Genomic DNA, 18929 nt, shown 5'->3' with positions numbered 1-18929 from the left:
CCTCCCATCCCAAGTAGCTCATGGGAAGCCGGCTTCAACTGCATACTGCTCCAGATGGGATGGACCCAGCTGGGTCAGCACTGGCCAGAAATAGTGGCATGCAGTTGAAGCTGGCTTCCCATGTGCTGCTGGGGATGGGAGGAGCCCAGCTGGGTCTGCACCGGCCAGCAGATTGGTATAACGTGACAAGCCTATGGCTGGGGAGGGGTCAGGCTCCCTAGATCTGAGACCTGATGTAGGCTATCGCACAGAGACTCACTCTGGAACAACATGCTAATAAACTTGTGTCTATACCTGCCAGGAACCTAAGTAGCAGGTGGTTGATACCAGGTAAGCTCATGTGAGTAAAGACTGCTTATTGCTTTCTGCGTGGCCTTCAAAATGTTTTTATCCTACTAAAATATGCCATACTTTGTGAGAGTCATTGCCTCTGTATGAGAAAGCAGAATCATAGCCACTGAACTAAATTCATGCCCTGTGGGAATAATCAGAATTCAGCAAAATGGGCGGGAAGGAAAAGTCAGAGTTCTAAGTGCGCACCCTGAAAGAGGCCATGAAAGAGTCAGAAGCGCAACCTTAGAACCAAGACAGCTATCTGGTGACGGCAGTCCAGGAGGCATGATGGGAATCCTCTACTCTCATGAGAACAACATGTAGGCAGAGACAGTATAGGGCCTTGGAGCCATGTTAATAAGTGAGGACAACTGTGTTCCCGCTCTGGTCAGTGGCTAATTGTGGGTACATCTTCCCTAGCCCCAAGCCACGCAAAGCTGCTGCCAAAAAATAAGCCCTTCCTACCCATTTATATTTTATCTGCTCTGAACTGGAAATGAGGCAGTAAGGGCCCTTCTAGGGTGGTCCAAAGACAGTAGAAGCAGACCACACACAGAGTGAGAGATGTTCCCAGAATGTCCTCACCACCACATTTCTTCTGAAAAGCAGGGATGCCCCGAGGTCCATTTAATGTTTGTAAAATGATTGGAGAGCCCCACATAAATGCACTGCATAGAAATTCAAAATATTTTTTTTACTTATTTGGCTGGCACCTTGGTCTGAGATTTTCAAAGCCGAGTCAACTTCCATTAAAATGAATGGGATTTAGAGGGCTCCAAATCTTTTATGACAACTTTGTAACATGCCTATCTACCCGTTTTTGCAAATCTCAGCCATAGTTTATAGCCTATCTACCCCTTTTTGCAAATCTCAGCCATAGCTCAGCCAAAGAACATACGAGCATAAAAAGTGCCATGCTTGGTCAGCCCAATGGTCCAGCTAGCTCAGTATCCTGTCGCAAACAGTGGCAGAAGTGGATGCTATAGAGGGAGAGTTTTGAACTGGTTAGACCCATTTCATTGTCACTTCCTGCAACTTCATTGGTGTCAAAGGTCATGTGACATCACTTCCTGATGTTATACCGCTTCCTGTGAGGTCTTTGAATATAGCTCGCCGGCCCACTGGGTGATAAAAAGTTCATGATCCGGCCCCACATTCAAAAAGGTTGGACACCCCTGCCCTACCTCTATCGCTCCAAATGTTCCCTTGTCTTGTCAGGAACTTATTGTTTTACTTAGCACCGTAACTAGGGTTGGGTGAGAAGGGCACTAAGTTAGGAAAGGCAACGGAATCACCTCCCCCTAACCCCATCTCCTGCAGAGTCCATGTCCCAGCAGCATCCTGGGAGCTTTAAAAAAGCAGCCACAGCTGGGAACTGAAGAGCAACAACTGGTGCAGGTAGAGCATGCAGGGTGTCAGCAGCTCAGCTGGGACTGTTTAGAATGGGGGTGTCGATCTCACCTGACCTCAGGGGCAAAATAAGCATCCCTGAGCTGGTCCATGGGTCAGAACAGGACTGATCCCCTGTAAAGAGGCCAAAGCATCAGATCTAGCCCACATACTGCATGCTGCATGCGACAGCCTCCTGGGGGTGCCATACAGTATGCGCTGCCCCTGGGCCCAACCTGGTACTACCAGAAAAACAGGTGGTCAGTCCTGGACTCCCTGTGCACAGCAAGTCCCTGACTGGCACATGCTGCCCATGACACAAGGGACAACCAGCTGCATATGCTACGTGCAGCACAGGGCTAGCAGGGTACACATGCTCTATTTAGTAACTTGCTTCCAATTGATTGATCCTGCGTACTGGCTCTGGGTCCAGCATGTTCTGCTTGCAGTGCGCATGGGTCCAGCAATGTGTGCAACACACACTGACCCCAGGACTTGCTATGCATGCAGTCCAAGGCCAGCATAGAGCATGTGCAGAACCTGGCATTGCATATGGCACAGGAGATTCAAGGCATGGACTCCATACAATGCTTCAGACCAACTGCCTATGCGGTTTGGTAGGGCTGTGCAAAGTTTTGGTCCCCAATTTGATTCGGTGGAGATTTGGCCCAATTTGGTGGCTGAATCTCTGAACCAAATCAGGAGACCCTTTAATCTCTCTGAATCGAATTGGAACCCTCTGAATTATTTTGGAGAGATTCAGCGATTCAGCCATAGACACAGCTTTAAAATGTTTTTTCTACATACCTCCAGGTACCAGGCAGCTCGTGAATGCTGTGATTGTGGGGCGGATGGAGCATCCCATAGGAGCACAGGAGGCTCCCCAGCATGCTTGGTAGCAGACCCAGAAGTGAACCAGAAGCACTTCCAATTCACTTCCGGGTCCACCAGGAAGCGCATGGCCCACCCACCCCCACCCCAGCTTGGCGACTGGTGCCTCCTTGATCTGGGGGGCAGGCACCTGGGGACCCCCACGGCCAATTGCTGAGCTGACGGGGCGCAGGGGGGCCCCCCCAGTGCACTCCCCAGCAGACCCAGAAGTGAACTGGAAGTACTTCCGGTCCACTTCCAGGTTCACCATTGAGCACACAGGGGGACCCCACAGTGCTCCTGTGGGACACTCCATCCTTCCCAGCATTGCAGCCTTCACGAGCTGTGCCTGGTACCTCAAGGTATGTAGAAAAACCATTTAAAGCTGTGTCTATGGCCAAATCGCTGATTCTCTGAATAAGCATCAAATCTCCAGATCTGGATTTGGCTGAATTGTTGATTTGGATCGCTGTCCCAATTTCAAATTGAATCACTGTCCCCGATTCAGGCTGAATCCAAATGGAATACGGCCCGTTTCACACATCCCTACTGCTTGCAACCCATGTACTGCATGCTGTGCACAAGACTAGGGCTATGGCCAGCACATAGGGTTGGTGCAGCAACCCGCAGGCTGGATCATAGGTCTCCACGAGCCAGATCCAGCCTGCAAGCTGTACGTTTGACACCCCTGGTTTAGCAGCATTTCCAGCATGGGTAACTGCTCAGAATTCCATGCCCTCCCCAGGGTTTGCTGTGGACACCAACTCCATTTGTTATGCTGCTGGTTTTACTCTATACATCCCTTTAAGTTATTCATTACTATCCCCCATCAGCATGGTTAGAGAACAATCCGTTAGATAGCTATGGTTTCAACCGCTCTGTATTGAATCACTCTGCTCAAATACATGCACATTTGCCAAGATAGTGGCTGTCAAGGGCCTGAACCAGCCTCCAAAGCTGAGAATTAATGTCTACAGCTTGAATTGAGAAAGCCAGATTTTGTAAGATGTGAATACTCTGAAAACCTCACCACGTGGTGACATTTTCACAACAAGATGGGCACCATTACTTAGTTGTAGTCAAGTTTGTTCAGAGGTTACTTGACAGAGGCCTGTTGTACCTTTCAGTAAAAGAAAGATACAAATTAAATTAGATTAGTTCCTTTACTATTAGTAAAATAGAGTTCTGGACTAAAACAAACTAGTTTGTTTTGTTTTTTTAAATGGAAAATCTTGTTTACTATTTAGACTATAAAAATTAGGGCTGTTCTGAAAGATGGACCCAAATCCTCAAAAGATTGCCATTAAAAACTAAAAGTTTAAGGTTTGAGTAAAATTCAAAAGATCTAGTGCAAGAATGTTGTTAACTATGCAGGTATGCTTTCAAATTTCCTTAAAGGTACCCATCTGATTCTCTTTATCTAGACAGCTATTCTGAGACCCTCCAAGACCATTCAAAAAGATTCAGCATCCCCATTTCTTCCAGGTTTGGGAACTTTCCCTTGCTCCTCCCTGTGCATTTGGGCTACAGATACAACTCCAACCTGTTCCAGCATTGCATAGCAACACACAGTAAAGACCATTTAGACACCAGAAGTTATGTTTTAGAGAATTCTTTTATTAGGTCTCTAACCAACTATTTTCACGCTGAAGATCCATTTTCGGTTGGTTTTTGTTTGTTTTGGGGAGTGAGGAGGAAGGCCACAAGAGGGAAACGGGAAGAGTAACCATGACTACAGGAGATGACTACTCTTAAGCTTCTAGGCATTGCTTACTCAAATATAAAACTCTTCCTGATTTCATTTATGCTCTTGAACAGTTTTGGTGTTTCCATGATGAAGTGGGTGGGACAGGGACAAGGGGTGGGGAAGAGACAGTTATGAGATCAAAAGTTTGTGTGTAAAAAGGCTGTCACATAAGGCTACAGTCAGTCATTCTACTGGCAGTCTATGGGGAGTCAATATTAAAACTGCAGGGTTAATCTAGTATGGCAAATTTAAGACTGTTCCACAGATTAGTCCCTTAAATTATTTTCTCTCAAAAAATCCATACCACAATTCATAGGTCTTAAGGGCTGGATCTATTTGTTAGGTACAATATGGCCTCATTCTGACTGCTCTGTTGAATTACCTGCAGCTGATGTAGTTCCTTAAACTCCTCAAAATATTGCTTATATCCAAAGTTAGCATGAGTATAGCAAAGTTTTCTTCCATCTCCATATCCTCCCCAGCAGCAAAATTTGAATGAGAAGAAATATGCTTTATCTCTGAACTACACTCTAGGGAATCCCATTTATTGACAGGGCAAAAAGGAGAAGATGCCTTACTCTTGTTTACTGATTTAAGTTGGTTTAAAATGAGCTACAATATGGGACAGACATTCAAAAAGCCTAAGCCTGAATTGATTCAATCTTTGCAGGTTAGTCTAACCTGGCTAGACTGAACCAGTTTGTAACTGTTCAGACATCCCTTCTGGACTGAGGAAATGCAGCCACGTGCCTGCAACGGCTCCAGCTAGGAATCAAGGGGCACTAGAGCTGTCCTCCCTTCCCTTCCACACTGCTGAGCTGAGGAGCAGGGGGTGGGGCATGGCCAGGCTCCCCAGGAGCTCTGATTAGGGAGGGGTTCCCCCCACACCCAGCAGGGAGATGGTAACAGTGTTTATCACCCCTAACTCAGTGTTTATCAACCCATTAAAAACAAGAGCCTCTCTCCATTAGTTCAAGCTCTTCTTAAACAGCTTTTCCAAGGCAGGAACAGAGGGACATTACAAGCTACTTGATGTTAGCTCCAAAAAGCCCTAAGCTGGCACTGTGCTGCATGCCTTTGCCCCATCTCCCACAGCACGGACCATAGCCACCATGTGGTACACCAGCTAATGCTGAGAGGTGTCCATGTAAGGCAAAGGGGAAAGGGGAATCCCTGCTTCAGCAGGGAGTGGTGATGGGGAAGGCAGGGAACAGGAGGAAGCCAGGCAGATGCCCTGTACCTGCAGTCTCTGCCAGAGCTCCAGCTAGGGAATAGAGGGGTGGGGCCAGCCCTGCTGGGCTGGAGCAGAGAACACAGCCCCACCCAGGGCTGCAAAGTATTTGGGATGCTGGGGAACAACTTAAAACCAACAAGGGGTCTGGGATAGACATTGCAGAAACTGGTTTGACCCACATCAGTTAAGTCTGATACTACATTCAACCAGATTTATCGCAAACCAGTTTCAGCCATTTTCAAACTGGTTTATGTGCACTGAATATTCATTGTTACAGGTTTAAACCAGTTTATGATCACTTAAACCGGTTTGTGTGCAACGTCTGTCCCTAGTGTTGAAGAAAGACAGCATATAGACATGTCACAGTAGACCATGTATTATAACCTGGCTTTAGGCTGCAACCATCTCCCCCAGCCCTGCCCCACAGCCCCACTTACCTCCATGCTCCGGGGTGAAGGGCAAGTCTGAGCCTGAGCCCAAGCCCAGCCTTGGCTGCTTCAGAGGCTCAGGCCCCACCCTCTCCCTCCGCCTCTGGCCAGGGCTGGGGGTTTCCCGCCCTTTTTGCAAATCGGGTCTTGCAGGCTGGAGCTGTGACAGTCTGCAAGAGCTCTTTGTAAAAGTGAAAAATCCGCAGATTTCTCTGCTAAAAAGAAAAATCCGCGTTTTCTCCAATAAAAACCAGGAATCCGTGGTTTTCTGTTTTCCCGTGGGAAACGAAAAACCCGGATCCCTGCTGGCCACCAACTCCAGTTTATATGCAGTTCAGAAAACACTGCGCTAGTTTCTGTTTCATAAAATATGACAATTTTCTTCTCAGAATGACTGAAAGATGTATGTCTAGAATCAGCAATGCTGCCAGTTACAATATGGTTTGTAAAAGTTTATTATAATCATCTTGCATGTGCCTTTAAAATTCCAAAATATTGGAAATTTAAGAAGTAAAGGAATTGTGAAAAAAGCTGGTCTCAAAAAGAGTGGCTGCTAGCACAAGCTAGCTGAAGTGCATGGAATACTGTAAGCCACCATAAGGGTGAGAAATTGAGGTACTTTCTTTCCTCCCTTGTCAGTCAGTGTTATCACTGATGCCTAGGTTGTTATAAAACTCCTATGTTGCCTTGCTATGATAATGGATACAGGGTTCTATCATTTTCATCCAGTGCCTATTCTTATATGTACAATGCCACAATTAATATTGTTAAAAGAACCACTCTATTTCTTACAGAATCAAATGCATATTGAAATATTAAGTTTAAGTCAGCAGTTATTGGTCTAAGCCACTTCTGTTTTATTTATCTGACTGCCATAATAGAACATCAAGGTTGGAGCTGCTCACTGTTTCAGTGTCATGCCTTGAAGGTAGGCCCTTAACTAGACCAGCAATTCTCCACCATGGTACTGCAGTACACAGAGTTGTCCTGAGATTCTTTCCAAGGGTGTTACAAAGTTTGCACACCTAACAGTGCTAACACGATTTGCAAGACAAACCCAGAAATTTCAAATAAAAATCCAGAATGTTAAAAACATTTCTTCCCTGCTGTGGTCTCTAGGTTTTGGCAACCAAATTGCTCTATTTTTCTGTAGTCAACAAATGAGTGAAAATAAAGAGCTAGCATTTTGAGTGCCTGGAGTCTAAGAAGTTTGAGAACCAATGGACTACATCATCAGCTGCAGCACATTCTGTCCTCAGTGCATTTATCTGTCCAACACACCTTGGGATGTGACTTACTCTTTAGAGAGCTTCCCCCTCCCCCGCTTACAAAATAAGTCTGAAACTTATTTTAGTTACCTCGACTCCCAAACAAAAACTAAAATTGGATCCAACTGCAAGACATTACGGATATTTAAGCACTCTAAAGTTTTGTAATATGTCTACTTTTAGATGCACTATTATGGTTTAATCTTAAATAGGTATAGTAGCTTGCATTATAAACATTTAAATCAAAAAGTCTTCCATATGCTGGGATTTTTTATTGTTTTTTGCACCACAACACAGAAATGCACTGTTCATTACTGTTATTTTGGGGAAACTTGACATTTGGGAAGATGGCTCTTAGGGAGTAGGCCTAAACCTAGGCCCCTTCAGCTTTGTTCTGTTGAATACAGTCAGCAATGCATTAGAGAAATTTTCTAAGCTGTTATTTAGTTTGAGAGGTGTGAACTAACTTATTCCTCTCAACTACTGATTCCAAAATCTAAACCTTATATTGAGTGCAAACAGATACTGGATTCAGCAGGACATAACATTAAGGTACATGGCCTTAATGTATTCCCTCCTTCCTCCGCTTAGGACCTATTAGAATTTTGGCAAGACTAAGAAAATTGGATGCAACATCATGCTTAAACAACCTTTGAAGTGTATGTACTCGTCATTTTCATCTTGTTTTCCATTGGTAAAATATAGATACAGGTATATGAGCATGAACTACAAAGCCACCCTTTTACCTTAAAGAAGTTTGTAATAGTTTCCGATTATTGCTCAGAAAAGAAAGCTTGTGACAGTTTCTTTATCCCTGCCCTCAAAAGAAGAATTGTTTTAAGTTAGTGAAGAAACTGACAAGCCTTACAGAAGCAACTTAGATTTGGCATGAGGGGAAGCATGATTTCCCATATGGAAATCCCACCCAAGGCTGTTCCAATCTGAACTCTGTGTTCTACTTCAGATGTACATAGGAGTCATATTTATAGATTGCACCAGTACTCAAAATGTGTTCATACTTAATATGGCAACCTCTTTGGTCTTGATCACACCAAAACAGAGTTAGTTATCCTTTAGTGGACACTGAGTAAGAAACAGACAACCACATCTTTGTGAGCTAAAGTCCTACATTCATATAAAAGTCAACACCTCAGCTAAAAGAAAAGCTTTTAGCCTTCCCACTTCTAAAAGAAAGATTCCAGCTGTGTTAGAAATTTGATACAATGATGTTGTTTCTCCAGAAGGAGAAGCAACAGCTGCTGGAGTAAGGTAAACAGGCCACCTGGCTACACCAAAATAGTGGAGGGCCTATTTTCATTTTAAAGGAAAAGAGGACAATCCATTGCAGGTTTAACAGAAGCACTTACACTGGATTTTACACCGACAGGGTACAACCAACGCAGTTTTCTCAAACTGACAAAACTTTGAATTCTGTCAGCCCAGAAGGCAAGAAACAGATCCTAGCTGAATGTCTACCACCAAGAACCATTTCCTCAGACACATGAATTAAGGAACTTTTAATGAGAGAATCCCAAATGAAATCCAGGTGTTAGAGCATGAACAAAGACCATTACAAGATCTCAATCATGAAAGACTGCTTTAGATTAAATCCCTGACCTTGTGGTTATTCTACACTTGTTCTACAACCTGTCCTGCTGTTTTCCCTCTTCTCCTCACCCCCACCATGTGATAGAACTGAAATTACGTGTTGTTTTCAGCACCTTCACTTTATCCCCCTTCAAAGATCCCCTTTTGGCTTGCCTGTCAGCAGAGAAAGGCAAACCTGCTGTTCTATCTGGGACTCCCATCAGAATTTAAAGCAAATTTGAAAGTTTTGCTTTAATCCTCTTGCCCTGCCTTACGTTTACCACTATGCATTCTTACTCTAGCTTCTCCAAGACAAGTGTCATAACTGCTTTCCTCAATAAATACAGTGCGCCATGAAGTTGTAGTGTTTTGCAAAGGGTTTACTGACTGTTACAATTCTCCACAAGCTCTAGAGGGCAAGAATGGAACAATACCAGGCAGTTTGCCAGAATCTGCAGGCCAACAGTTGACCATCTGGTGTCAAAGCATTCATTGTTATTGTGTCAGCTACAGGATAACAGCACTGACTGCAGTGCCAGATTTTTATTGGGACCCTGGGCAAACAAAGTTAGAAGCCCCCCACCAGACAAGGGCAGGCTCCCTTTGCGCCTGTCAGGGGGCTGCAGCTGGGCCTGCCTGGCCTCCCTGACACATCTGAGGTGAGCCAGGGGGGTGCAAGCGTTGCTGAAGTGAAGGTGGGCCCAGCCCCGAACCAGCCTGGCCCATCTGCCCAGCCAGGTGTCACACATCATATTTACCATCATTGCCTCAGCATAACTTTTCTGTCCCTTCTTCCCCATCCTGATGAAATAGGCCCCTTATTAGCTCTAGATTGTTAAACCACTTGCACCACTACTGTGGATCCAAATATAAGACTCTGGGAAAGAAGAACGGAAGGTGGCCTTGACCTCTAGCACAATGCCAGTTCAAACTTAAACTGTGCAATTGAAATGCACATCTTTCTTTCCCCTATTCATCTACATAAAGCCATGAAGATACCTGCAGAAAAAAGTGCAAGTGTCAGCAACAGAGATGGACAATGTATCCTTTACCTACTTTATAGCGGTAGGTACAGATGTTTGCCCCACAATCTAGGTCAGAAGCAGCTTGTACATATGTGCACTAGCGCTGGGAGCTATGCCAGGAACCTGGTGTAACTAACTCAGGATATGGGGAGGGGTAGGCCTTCCCAGCCCCAGGGCTGCAATCTGAACACGTACAGGTGTTCACTAGATCAGGCTAACCAGTTCCCAAACTAACTTGGTTCATCTCCTCAAGTGAGCTAAACTTAGAATAAACCCACCATTTCTTGCCCAATTTAACCTCCCTGAACATCTGCACACATCAGCACTTAGCTCAACCTAACCCTGGTTAAGTAGATCTAAAATGTAACATCTGTACATACCTTAAGTGGAGAAGTAGCTGCTGCTGCTGCTCAGGAGTGTGCACCCACTACTAGATTTGCATGACCCTTTACTGATGCAACTTTACCCTTTGGCTAACTTACAGCAGTTTTATTGGTAGAAGGGGCAACCATGTATAGCAGTTAGTTAAACAAATGCAGAAATTTTACTGTATCAAATGATGATATATAAACTGTTTTGAGCTGTTTCCTAGCAAAAGCAGATGTCACTGACTAGTTATTTCCAAGATATTAAAAGTCCCTGGTGGAATAATACCTAGTGTGATAAGTAGGGATCCTGTATTTTTCTGTTTAAAAATCTTCATCCTTGGAGACCCAAGTAGAAAGCTAAGATGTGGCTGGGCTGATCCAGATGGAGATGGTCCTGCTTTAAGCAGGGGGGTTGGACTACATGACCTCCTGTGGTCCCTTCCAACCCTAATTTTATATGATTTTATTATTCTGTGATTCAAGTATCCTGAGTCTAAAAAGAACCTGAATACCCAGTTTAGCACACAGCTTTAACTACAACGGAGTAGCTGCAGTTAGCCAAAAGACTTCACTCCCACTCCGTGGAATTTGGACTTGGCCGTAAGTGATCAACAATGACTTCTAGACTTTATTGCAAGCCACTGTTCTGTACCTATCCATGGGAGCATGAATGTAACAAGCCTCCAATAGGTTTTATATATTTTAAAAACACCACAAGCCATCTGGAATGCATATATTTGCTACCAGTTGAATGCTGGACTTGCCTAGCTATTTCAGACCTAAACTTCAAGTGTAATTTATTGTATTAGCTCAAGTCACCTTGATTACCCCTCCCCATCCTTTACTTGGGTCTCACACAGCAACTACCTTCCTCTAAAAGCAGGAGTGTAACAGTCTTCAGAACAAGTCTTGTATCTTGCCAACTGGCCCACAGTTAAACTCACTTCTAAGGAGTCAAGAATGACCACAGAATCCATCACCTTCAAAAGTGAAATTAAAGAAAAGCCACTTAAAAACAAAAACCAGTCTCAAGATGGCTGTTTTCCACTCAAGTGCAGAATTGATGCTATCAACATGCAGAATTTAAGTTCCAGAAGCAGCTTCAGCTTTCAGAAATCCATACTGAATTGATGATCCCTTACAGGTCTGAATGCACCTATAATGGAATCTCATTTTGTATAGTCTGCCTTCCCCTCCCTGCCCCCCCATCCTTTGAGGAGTTTACCATGATTTGTAGCTGTGGATGAGTACAATCCTAAAAAAAGAAAGGGAAGAACCAAGAAAGAGGTTGAATTAAAACACAAGATAGTGAGTGAAATGAAGGAGAAGGAGAAGCCAGTTTCTGGGGCTACACTGCATACTGGACAGAAGAGATTTCAGTTTGCTTCCAAAATACTTCTCTTCAACATTCAGAAGATAAGAAAGGATAGCTAAAAAGGGGATGGGAGAGGGGCAGAGGGAAACACACTTGGCATCCACATGTTCAGATACATTTCCTTTGTCCAGGATAATCACATTTGAGAGACCTTACAATAGATCGAATGCCCTTCAGTTATTTATTTCTATTCTAAAGAAAATATTTCTTCAGTGCAAGTCTTCCAATGCCTCGCTCAAGAAGCCAGATTTCACCAGGAACAAAGAGCAATTCCACCTGTCTAACAAAAAAAGATCAGTATCAGTGTAGGACACAGAAGTATCATGCTTGACGCTGCATGCTGTTCAGGCAGCTACAATCACTACTTTTTACATATAGTCTTTCAAATGGGGAAAATACATAACAATAAGGCTGACCTATTACTTTAAGTAGGTACTTTCCACCAGTAAATGCTTTTGCAGGGGCCAAACGAAGTACACCACACTATTACAGACTGTGGCTAATGAACAACTTGTTTCAAGAAACAAGGTCAATGTCTTAGCATTAAGTTGAAACACGCAAAAGTTGCCATTACCTTTGATCCAAAAATATAGTAAAAAAATTATTGTCATGAAGTAGATTTAGTCCTCTAGTAAAAGGAACAATCCCAGTGTCCATCAATTCCAAAAGCTAAATTTCTTCAGTCAGGCAACATCATTTCTCAGTTCCTTTCTGCCCAGACCTTCAGCAAACTAGTTCTACGCTAGATACTAGAAAAAACAATTCAACTACCCCATTTGGATCTGGTATAAAGAAAAGTCAAGCCAAATGCCATCTATCCGCTAATCAAACTAGAGCCCTAAATGGCTTAGTTTCCTTACTGAGGCAAGACAGATTGAGCAAGGTAAACAGAAGGGAATCCTTTTGGGCCTCACAAGGGACGGAGAAGCTCCAAGACATCCCAAAGAAAAGAGATCCTAAATTTCCACACATTAGCAATATGTCATATTCAATGATAGCTATAGAAGAGACACATTAACTTGAATTGTCTCTGAAATTCAGTACTTGTTGCTACTGACAAAGCATTCTCTGGAGGAATCTCAACATACTGCTTCCCCAGTAAAAACAGAACGATTCTGCAGACTAGTGGTTTATGTTTCTTTAAAGTGGAACTAGTCCTTTATAAATCTTTATGAAGTGTACATAGTTGACATCCGACCTTTGGCCACCATCAGCTTAGGGGGATTCAAAGAAGCCAACACATTGTTCTAAAAACAAAATGACAAGTATGTAGTGCAGTAAGTCTCCAGGTTATCTTGCTACGATCATCAGAACAAACACCACACCCTTGAAACTGGGCAAAAGCTGTTAGTTCTTAGTTTAGCATCACCTAGTCAAGGCCTTGTTTTAAAAAGTTTACTGGCAGCCTGCTGTCTACCCATAATGAAATAGAAATTAATCTACCTTGGACAACTCAAATGCTGGACTCCCAGTATAATACCTGGGAGAATCTGGGCCCCAAACCCTTCTCAATGGCTCCCATTACCTGAGAAACATGCAAAATGTATCAAAGTCTGCAGAACACCCCTTCCTTCTCCTTCAGCCAACCCACAATTAAAATACAAGTCCATGAAGTAAACCAGAAGTTTGTCATCTTCATTTTGTTACTGCTCACACAGGAGTCCAACTCAAAAAGAGAGCAGTTCAGTAAACAAGCAGTGCAGAAAACCTAACTGCAATACACTCAAATGTATTAAAGGAGAACCATGTCAGACTGTACATGTGCAGTAGTTCTTGGTTTACATATAGACTGAAAGAGCATGGGGTGGAGGGATACAGCAGAACTTCCCTATATGGAGAAGAAAAAGACAGAAAAATGCTCCAGTTGGTCTCCATTCTGGATTTCTTTCCCTCTTCCCAAATTAGGTCACTTGTATGTCAAAGTGACCTGTGAAGATGTAGACAATGATATGCCCAAAGAGGAAGGTGTAGCTATGGGTTTTCCAAGAGTATAAGGTTTCCTTGGCAAGATATATACGAGGTGAGCCATCAGTATCTCCCAAGTTTAGTCTACCTTCATAAGAAGTTCAGTTCTTATAAATGTAAAAATGGTCTTTCAAATATAAAGCAGAGTGCAAATCAATGATCTTGCCTTCCTTGGCCTGCAGGGACATGTTCTAGTATGTTTGAAAGAACTGAAAGAACTAGCAAAGAATATAAAAAGCCTAACAGAACATGTTTTGTTAAGGGAATAGAGATTTATAAAAAAAATGAAGCTTATGCAACTTTCAAAGCCATTAATAAACAGATTTGAGTCATGCTTCTGATTTGGGAATAAGAAAGCAACTGGTATCAGAGTAAATTCCATTTTTCCAGCAGCCAGACACAGGGTGGCAAGATGAAATTGAAATATAATTATTATCCAGCCATGCATTAGAAGCTTATCAAGCTAGACACTATGAACATACAACAAGTAACAACATCTTTCCACATGCTGAAGCCCAGGAGCAGCATTACTTTGTCTATTGCGACTGGATGCTTGCATAGTTCAAAACTAGAAGCCACAGTGTCATTGATAGATACTATGGCCCAAGTCAGTATAAACTGAACAAAAATTCTATAAGAGTAGTGTAAGAAATGTGTCTTCCTGAGCTAGCATACCCCCACTCACCCAAAACCCCACCGCCTTTGCGCATCTTGGTGGCAAACATGGATTAAGTTGAATTGTTTGCTTCGTTTGCTTTTTATATACTCCATTTACTAGCCACCCTTCAAGTGAGTGTTAAAAATTACAATCAGGTCCAAGAAACAGATTTTTCTATATAAACACATACAAGACTATAATAAAGACTTCCATATCTACAAAAGTTGCCTTATACAGACCCACACACCCCACAGATTTATTCACTGGCATCCAACTTTCCACTCCTCACTTTCTAGGCTTAATTCAAGCCTCACAATTTTAACTAGGCCTTTATCAAAGTGTTTACACTTGGCTAAATATCCATGAAATGTAAAATACACAGATCACCAGTTCCTTTTAGAACCTGATGTTCAAAACTTCATATTTTCCAGCTACAAGTTATTGCCCCATCACTCATCTTGTCAGCTAAGGAAAGACTAGATGAAATACAGCAGCTCCATCATTTGGACATTCTTTCAATTTCTTTCTATAGTTTGTTCTGGCGTTCCTTCCCTTCCTCTACCACCCTGAATGTTCTCTGGACGATCTCTCTTTACAGATCTTTAGAAGTACCATTTATATTATATTTATATGCAATTAATATTTAACTTTCAGCTTCTTGCCCATCAACTAAGATGAAGTTGAAAATTCTTCAGCCTGCCTTCTCTGCTTTTGAAAAGAGTTATCCTAGCTGACATTATCACTTGCCTGCAATCCCATACTGTAAAATAATGGTTCTGAAATTTCAGACTTGTTAGATGCAACCCCCCAAGATTTGACCTTCTCTGCCTAAGACTGAGCTCTCATTCTGATGAGATAAGCCGCCTCCTCTGGCTTCTCTCCACCTCCTCAGTATATACTCCACCCACTGAGCCTATTCAAGAACCCAGCTGTATTCCACTGAATTCCAGAATCCTTCCACTAGCCCTACCTCTTCACTACCTTGATCAAGTTTCCATGTACTTTTAAAGCATTTCTCCAACTCGCCTACTCTTGCGCATTACACCGCTACTCTGGACTCTCTGAGCCTGTTTGTTCATAACAGCCTTCACTGTTTCTTCCTTATCCCCAAGCACTGCATGTACCATCCATAAACTAGAGCATTAAGCCATTATTCTCTCTTTAAGAACCATATCCTACCATTTAATCAAAAAACAAAACAACACACCCAAACCTGGATTGAGAGACAACCCCTGGCTACTAACTGAAGAAAGGACCACAATAAAGATTGTTCCACACAGGATGTAGGACGATCATGTTGAAAGCTGTTCCTGTCATGTGGCTACCCACACGTCACCTGTCCCTCCCCTGAGACTGGCTGCCACCGGAGCCCGCCCCCCCGGGGCCGGCCTGCCACTGAAGCCGCCGCCATTTTCTGCAGGCGGTCACTGCTTGCCACCCACCCTCCCACTGCAAAGGCAGCTGCCGGCATCTTTGGACAGTTTCTGCTCCACCGCCGACTACACGGGGTGCCCACCCAGTCTTGGGAGGCACCAGTTTTACATGGTTCCTGTCAATACCAAACTGGGCCAGATTCAAAACAGTGACCTAGAAATTCAACACTCCACATCTCATTACCATTCCCACTCTGACAAAACCTTAAGGTGTTGGGGCACCCCCAGAGATGCACCCTAGGTTTGTGCAAGCCTACTGGTTCCCCACTCTGCGGAATGGGAATACCCAGGTTAATCATTTGCTCAGAAATCACAATTCACCCTGGGCACCTTGGGAAAAGAACAGAAAGAGAAGGGGTTTGTTATCAGGAAGAACAAATTATATAAACAAAGTGATCAAATGATTTGACAGTGATGTACGGTAAAACAAAGTGGACAAAATCCTCATCTTATGCTCAGACTATAGCCTAGCCCTCCAAAAAGTTCCTGTGAAAAATCTCCCAGGGTCAACCTCCTCAGTCAAAGCTAGGTCCCTCAACCAGGCACCTCCATCCCCCTCCCCTCCTTACAAGGAGCCCCTGCCCAATGGTCACTGCCTCCAGAACATTTCATACAGCCTTCCCCCACTAGCCAGAGAATCCCCTTAGAGTGTTTCTGCCTGTGGATCCATGGCACCCACCATGCCCTTTTACTGCTTTTCTGTTTCTTTCTAATTTCTACTACTAGGTCCACCAGCCTCAAGTCTCCCTTCCCACTTTTGCTGTTTTAAGATAGGAAGTATTGCTCTAGCCATCTGAAATGCTTCTCTATCTGTTGGGCACCGGATTCTTCAAGTCTCATAGTTCCTTGCACTTACCATTAGTTTCCATCATTGAAAGTCTGAAGACAAGCATGAAGAGCTGTCATTTGATACCTTTACTCTTTTATTCCTCATTCCACGTCTACAGCTGTTCGCTGAACTTTAAGATCTAGTTATACAACTAAACATGCATCTTCATATTCAATGACCTACTTCTTGAATGTTGTCATATCTACTTTATGAACAAGCGTAAGTTTTATACGTTTTACTATCATTAACCCTTCAGTGGCAAAATTGATTCAAGTCTTGATTCCTGTTCACAAGCAACACTATTTTGAGTAACTGTGTTAACAAGTCTTTAAAGATGGGCCTGTTTATGGTATCCCACCCTGAACATGTACAGCTAGATTAGATAAATAGTTTGAGCTTATTTTATAGCACAGGGATGCTCAACATAAAAGGATAATTCATCCATCAAATTTTGGTCAAAAGACAACTCACTGCTATGCAGATCTCTCACTGAGCGATTAAAGGCATCGTTACATCTTTAAGAACTTAAATTTTATGGCTAAGTCTAAGAAGTTACCATTAGCTGGGAAGTGGTGCACTTTCCCTTTTTCTTGTCTCTTGCCACTGAATTTCACCTACATACAGAAACTCAGTCATTCCATAGATGACTCTATGCTTTTGTTTTCTTCCCCATAACCTCTCTGCTGCAGTGATAAGTTGTTAAATAGTTAATACTGTTACTTAAGCACATTGAGTATACCATAAGAGGTGTTAATGAGGTACAAGGGAAGAAGGAAGAGTTCACAACCCCCAGAGGCATGGTTTTAAGCCTGCAGATTCAAGACAGCACTGCTAGCTTTAACCATAACTAAAAACTTAAAAGAAAAGATGGACTCTGCTGAAATGAGGTGTGACATGTGGGCCACATTACAATCAAGTGGCCCAGATATGGCCTATAACTGTTTGATGAGAGCATTGTAACAGGGGATGACACTAGTCTGTGCTGGCTAGAAAGCTTATTAGGTATGCAGAGACAGGCAAAACTATGTTCGGTAACTTATTTGTACATAATAGCTTCAGATAAAGATGTTGACACCTCACCCACCATGCCCCATTCAGATATCAGGAATATCTAGAGCACATTGGCATGCAAGTCTCATCAAGTGCTCAAATATACTTAAAAAATGACTATATGCTGCATGTACCCAAACAGCACACAAAACAGAAAAGATTAATATTTACAGTAAATTCCAAAATAAGTTAAAACTACAAGAATATTTACATACACATAGGCTAATATTTACCCTATATTACAAACACTGGTTAAGAGAGAGAGTTATAAGATAGTATTTCCTAACCTGCATTAGGATGTTTCTTATTGTAATCAATTTCCAAAACTAAAAGAAAACCTCTTACTGTTTGGGTACATAACATGTGCCCTGTTGACAGGTTTCAAATTATTTAAAGATCACAACTGATATGCAAAATCTAGTTCAACACCACAAAATTTAAGTATTTAGTCACTCTACCCATCACTCTCCAGAGGTCCAAACTGAAGCCACACTGGATCAGAGAGAACACTAATGTTTCGATTGCTTTGATAATTTCACTTGACTCATGTTATTTTCAGTGATACAGTGACCTCATTCGCTACCCTCCATTTCATGCTTAAACTGCTGTATGTCCACTAAATTATAAACCTCAGCGTGCAACAGCAAAACCACCAGCTCAATAAGACACTGTGGGAACCACCATCAGAGGAGGAGATCAGACAGTGCCCTCTTGCAGGCAAATGGGTCCCTCAGAATCAGAGCCTTTGTAACCCCCTAAAATAATCAATCTACAGCCCCTTATTCAAGAAAGATCTGGTCTTAACATGGTCATTGGAGATCAACCCCTCTGCGAGTTCATCTACACACATGGACATACACCTATGGGTCATCTGGCTAAATTCAACCCAATTCCTACTGCAGCAGTGGAGAGGCATATTTAGTTCGCCTCACTGCCTCTCAGTTTTCGTCGGCTCTACCATTTAGGATACACTAACCGGTCAAAACTGGAAGACAGAGGTCAAAACGAGGAAAATCCAGTGGCTGGAAAAGCAACATTATGCAATCACGGGAGATACTCAGGAATAAAACCATCCTTCCTTTAGAATCTCATAAGCCCTGTGATCATAATGCTCCGGCTAGAGGCCGCACTGCTAAAGCCATGTTGAAGAGCAGGGGCTAGGCCACCTCCTTGGTGCAGAGAGCTTATATAAAAGCAAAGAGAGAGATGCTTACAGTCCAGGTGCTTTTTCTTGGGCCCCATCACTTCATGCGTGGTTGCTTTGCAGACGGCTCTGGCCACAGCCGATCCCGTAACGCTGTACTGAGCAGCTGCGATGCGATCTGTCAGCGTCTGACCCGACATCTTCGGCTAATGTTAACGCTGCTGCC

At 43.1% G+C, this 18929-nt stretch overlaps 1 protein-coding gene across 4 annotated transcripts in view; it reads right to left on the bottom strand.

The window, feature by feature from the left end:
* Window positions 1-18923, bottom strand: part of SNAP91 (synaptosome associated protein 91) — a 142994-nt gene extending 124071 nt beyond the window's left edge. For all 4 annotated transcript variants that reach the window (XM_025215311.1, XM_006033520.3, XM_006033526.3 and 1 more), the window contains exon 1: window positions 18774-18923. In XM_025215311.1, the coding sequence (XP_025071096.1) occupies window positions 18774-18903 (130 nt within the window). In that variant the 5' untranslated portion in view covers window positions 18904-18923. The remainder of the gene's footprint in view (window positions 1-18773) is intronic.
* Window positions 18924-18929: the final 6 nt, after the last annotated feature.

Source organism: Alligator sinensis, unplaced genomic scaffold (assembly GCF_000455745.1).
Source record: "Alligator sinensis unplaced genomic scaffold, ASM45574v1 scaffold180_1, whole genome shotgun sequence".
NCBI classification, from domain to species: domain Eukaryota; kingdom Metazoa; phylum Chordata; order Crocodylia; family Alligatoridae; genus Alligator; species Alligator sinensis.
Note: the sequence above shows the minus strand (reverse complement) of the source record. Positions and strands in the feature narration are given on the sequence as shown.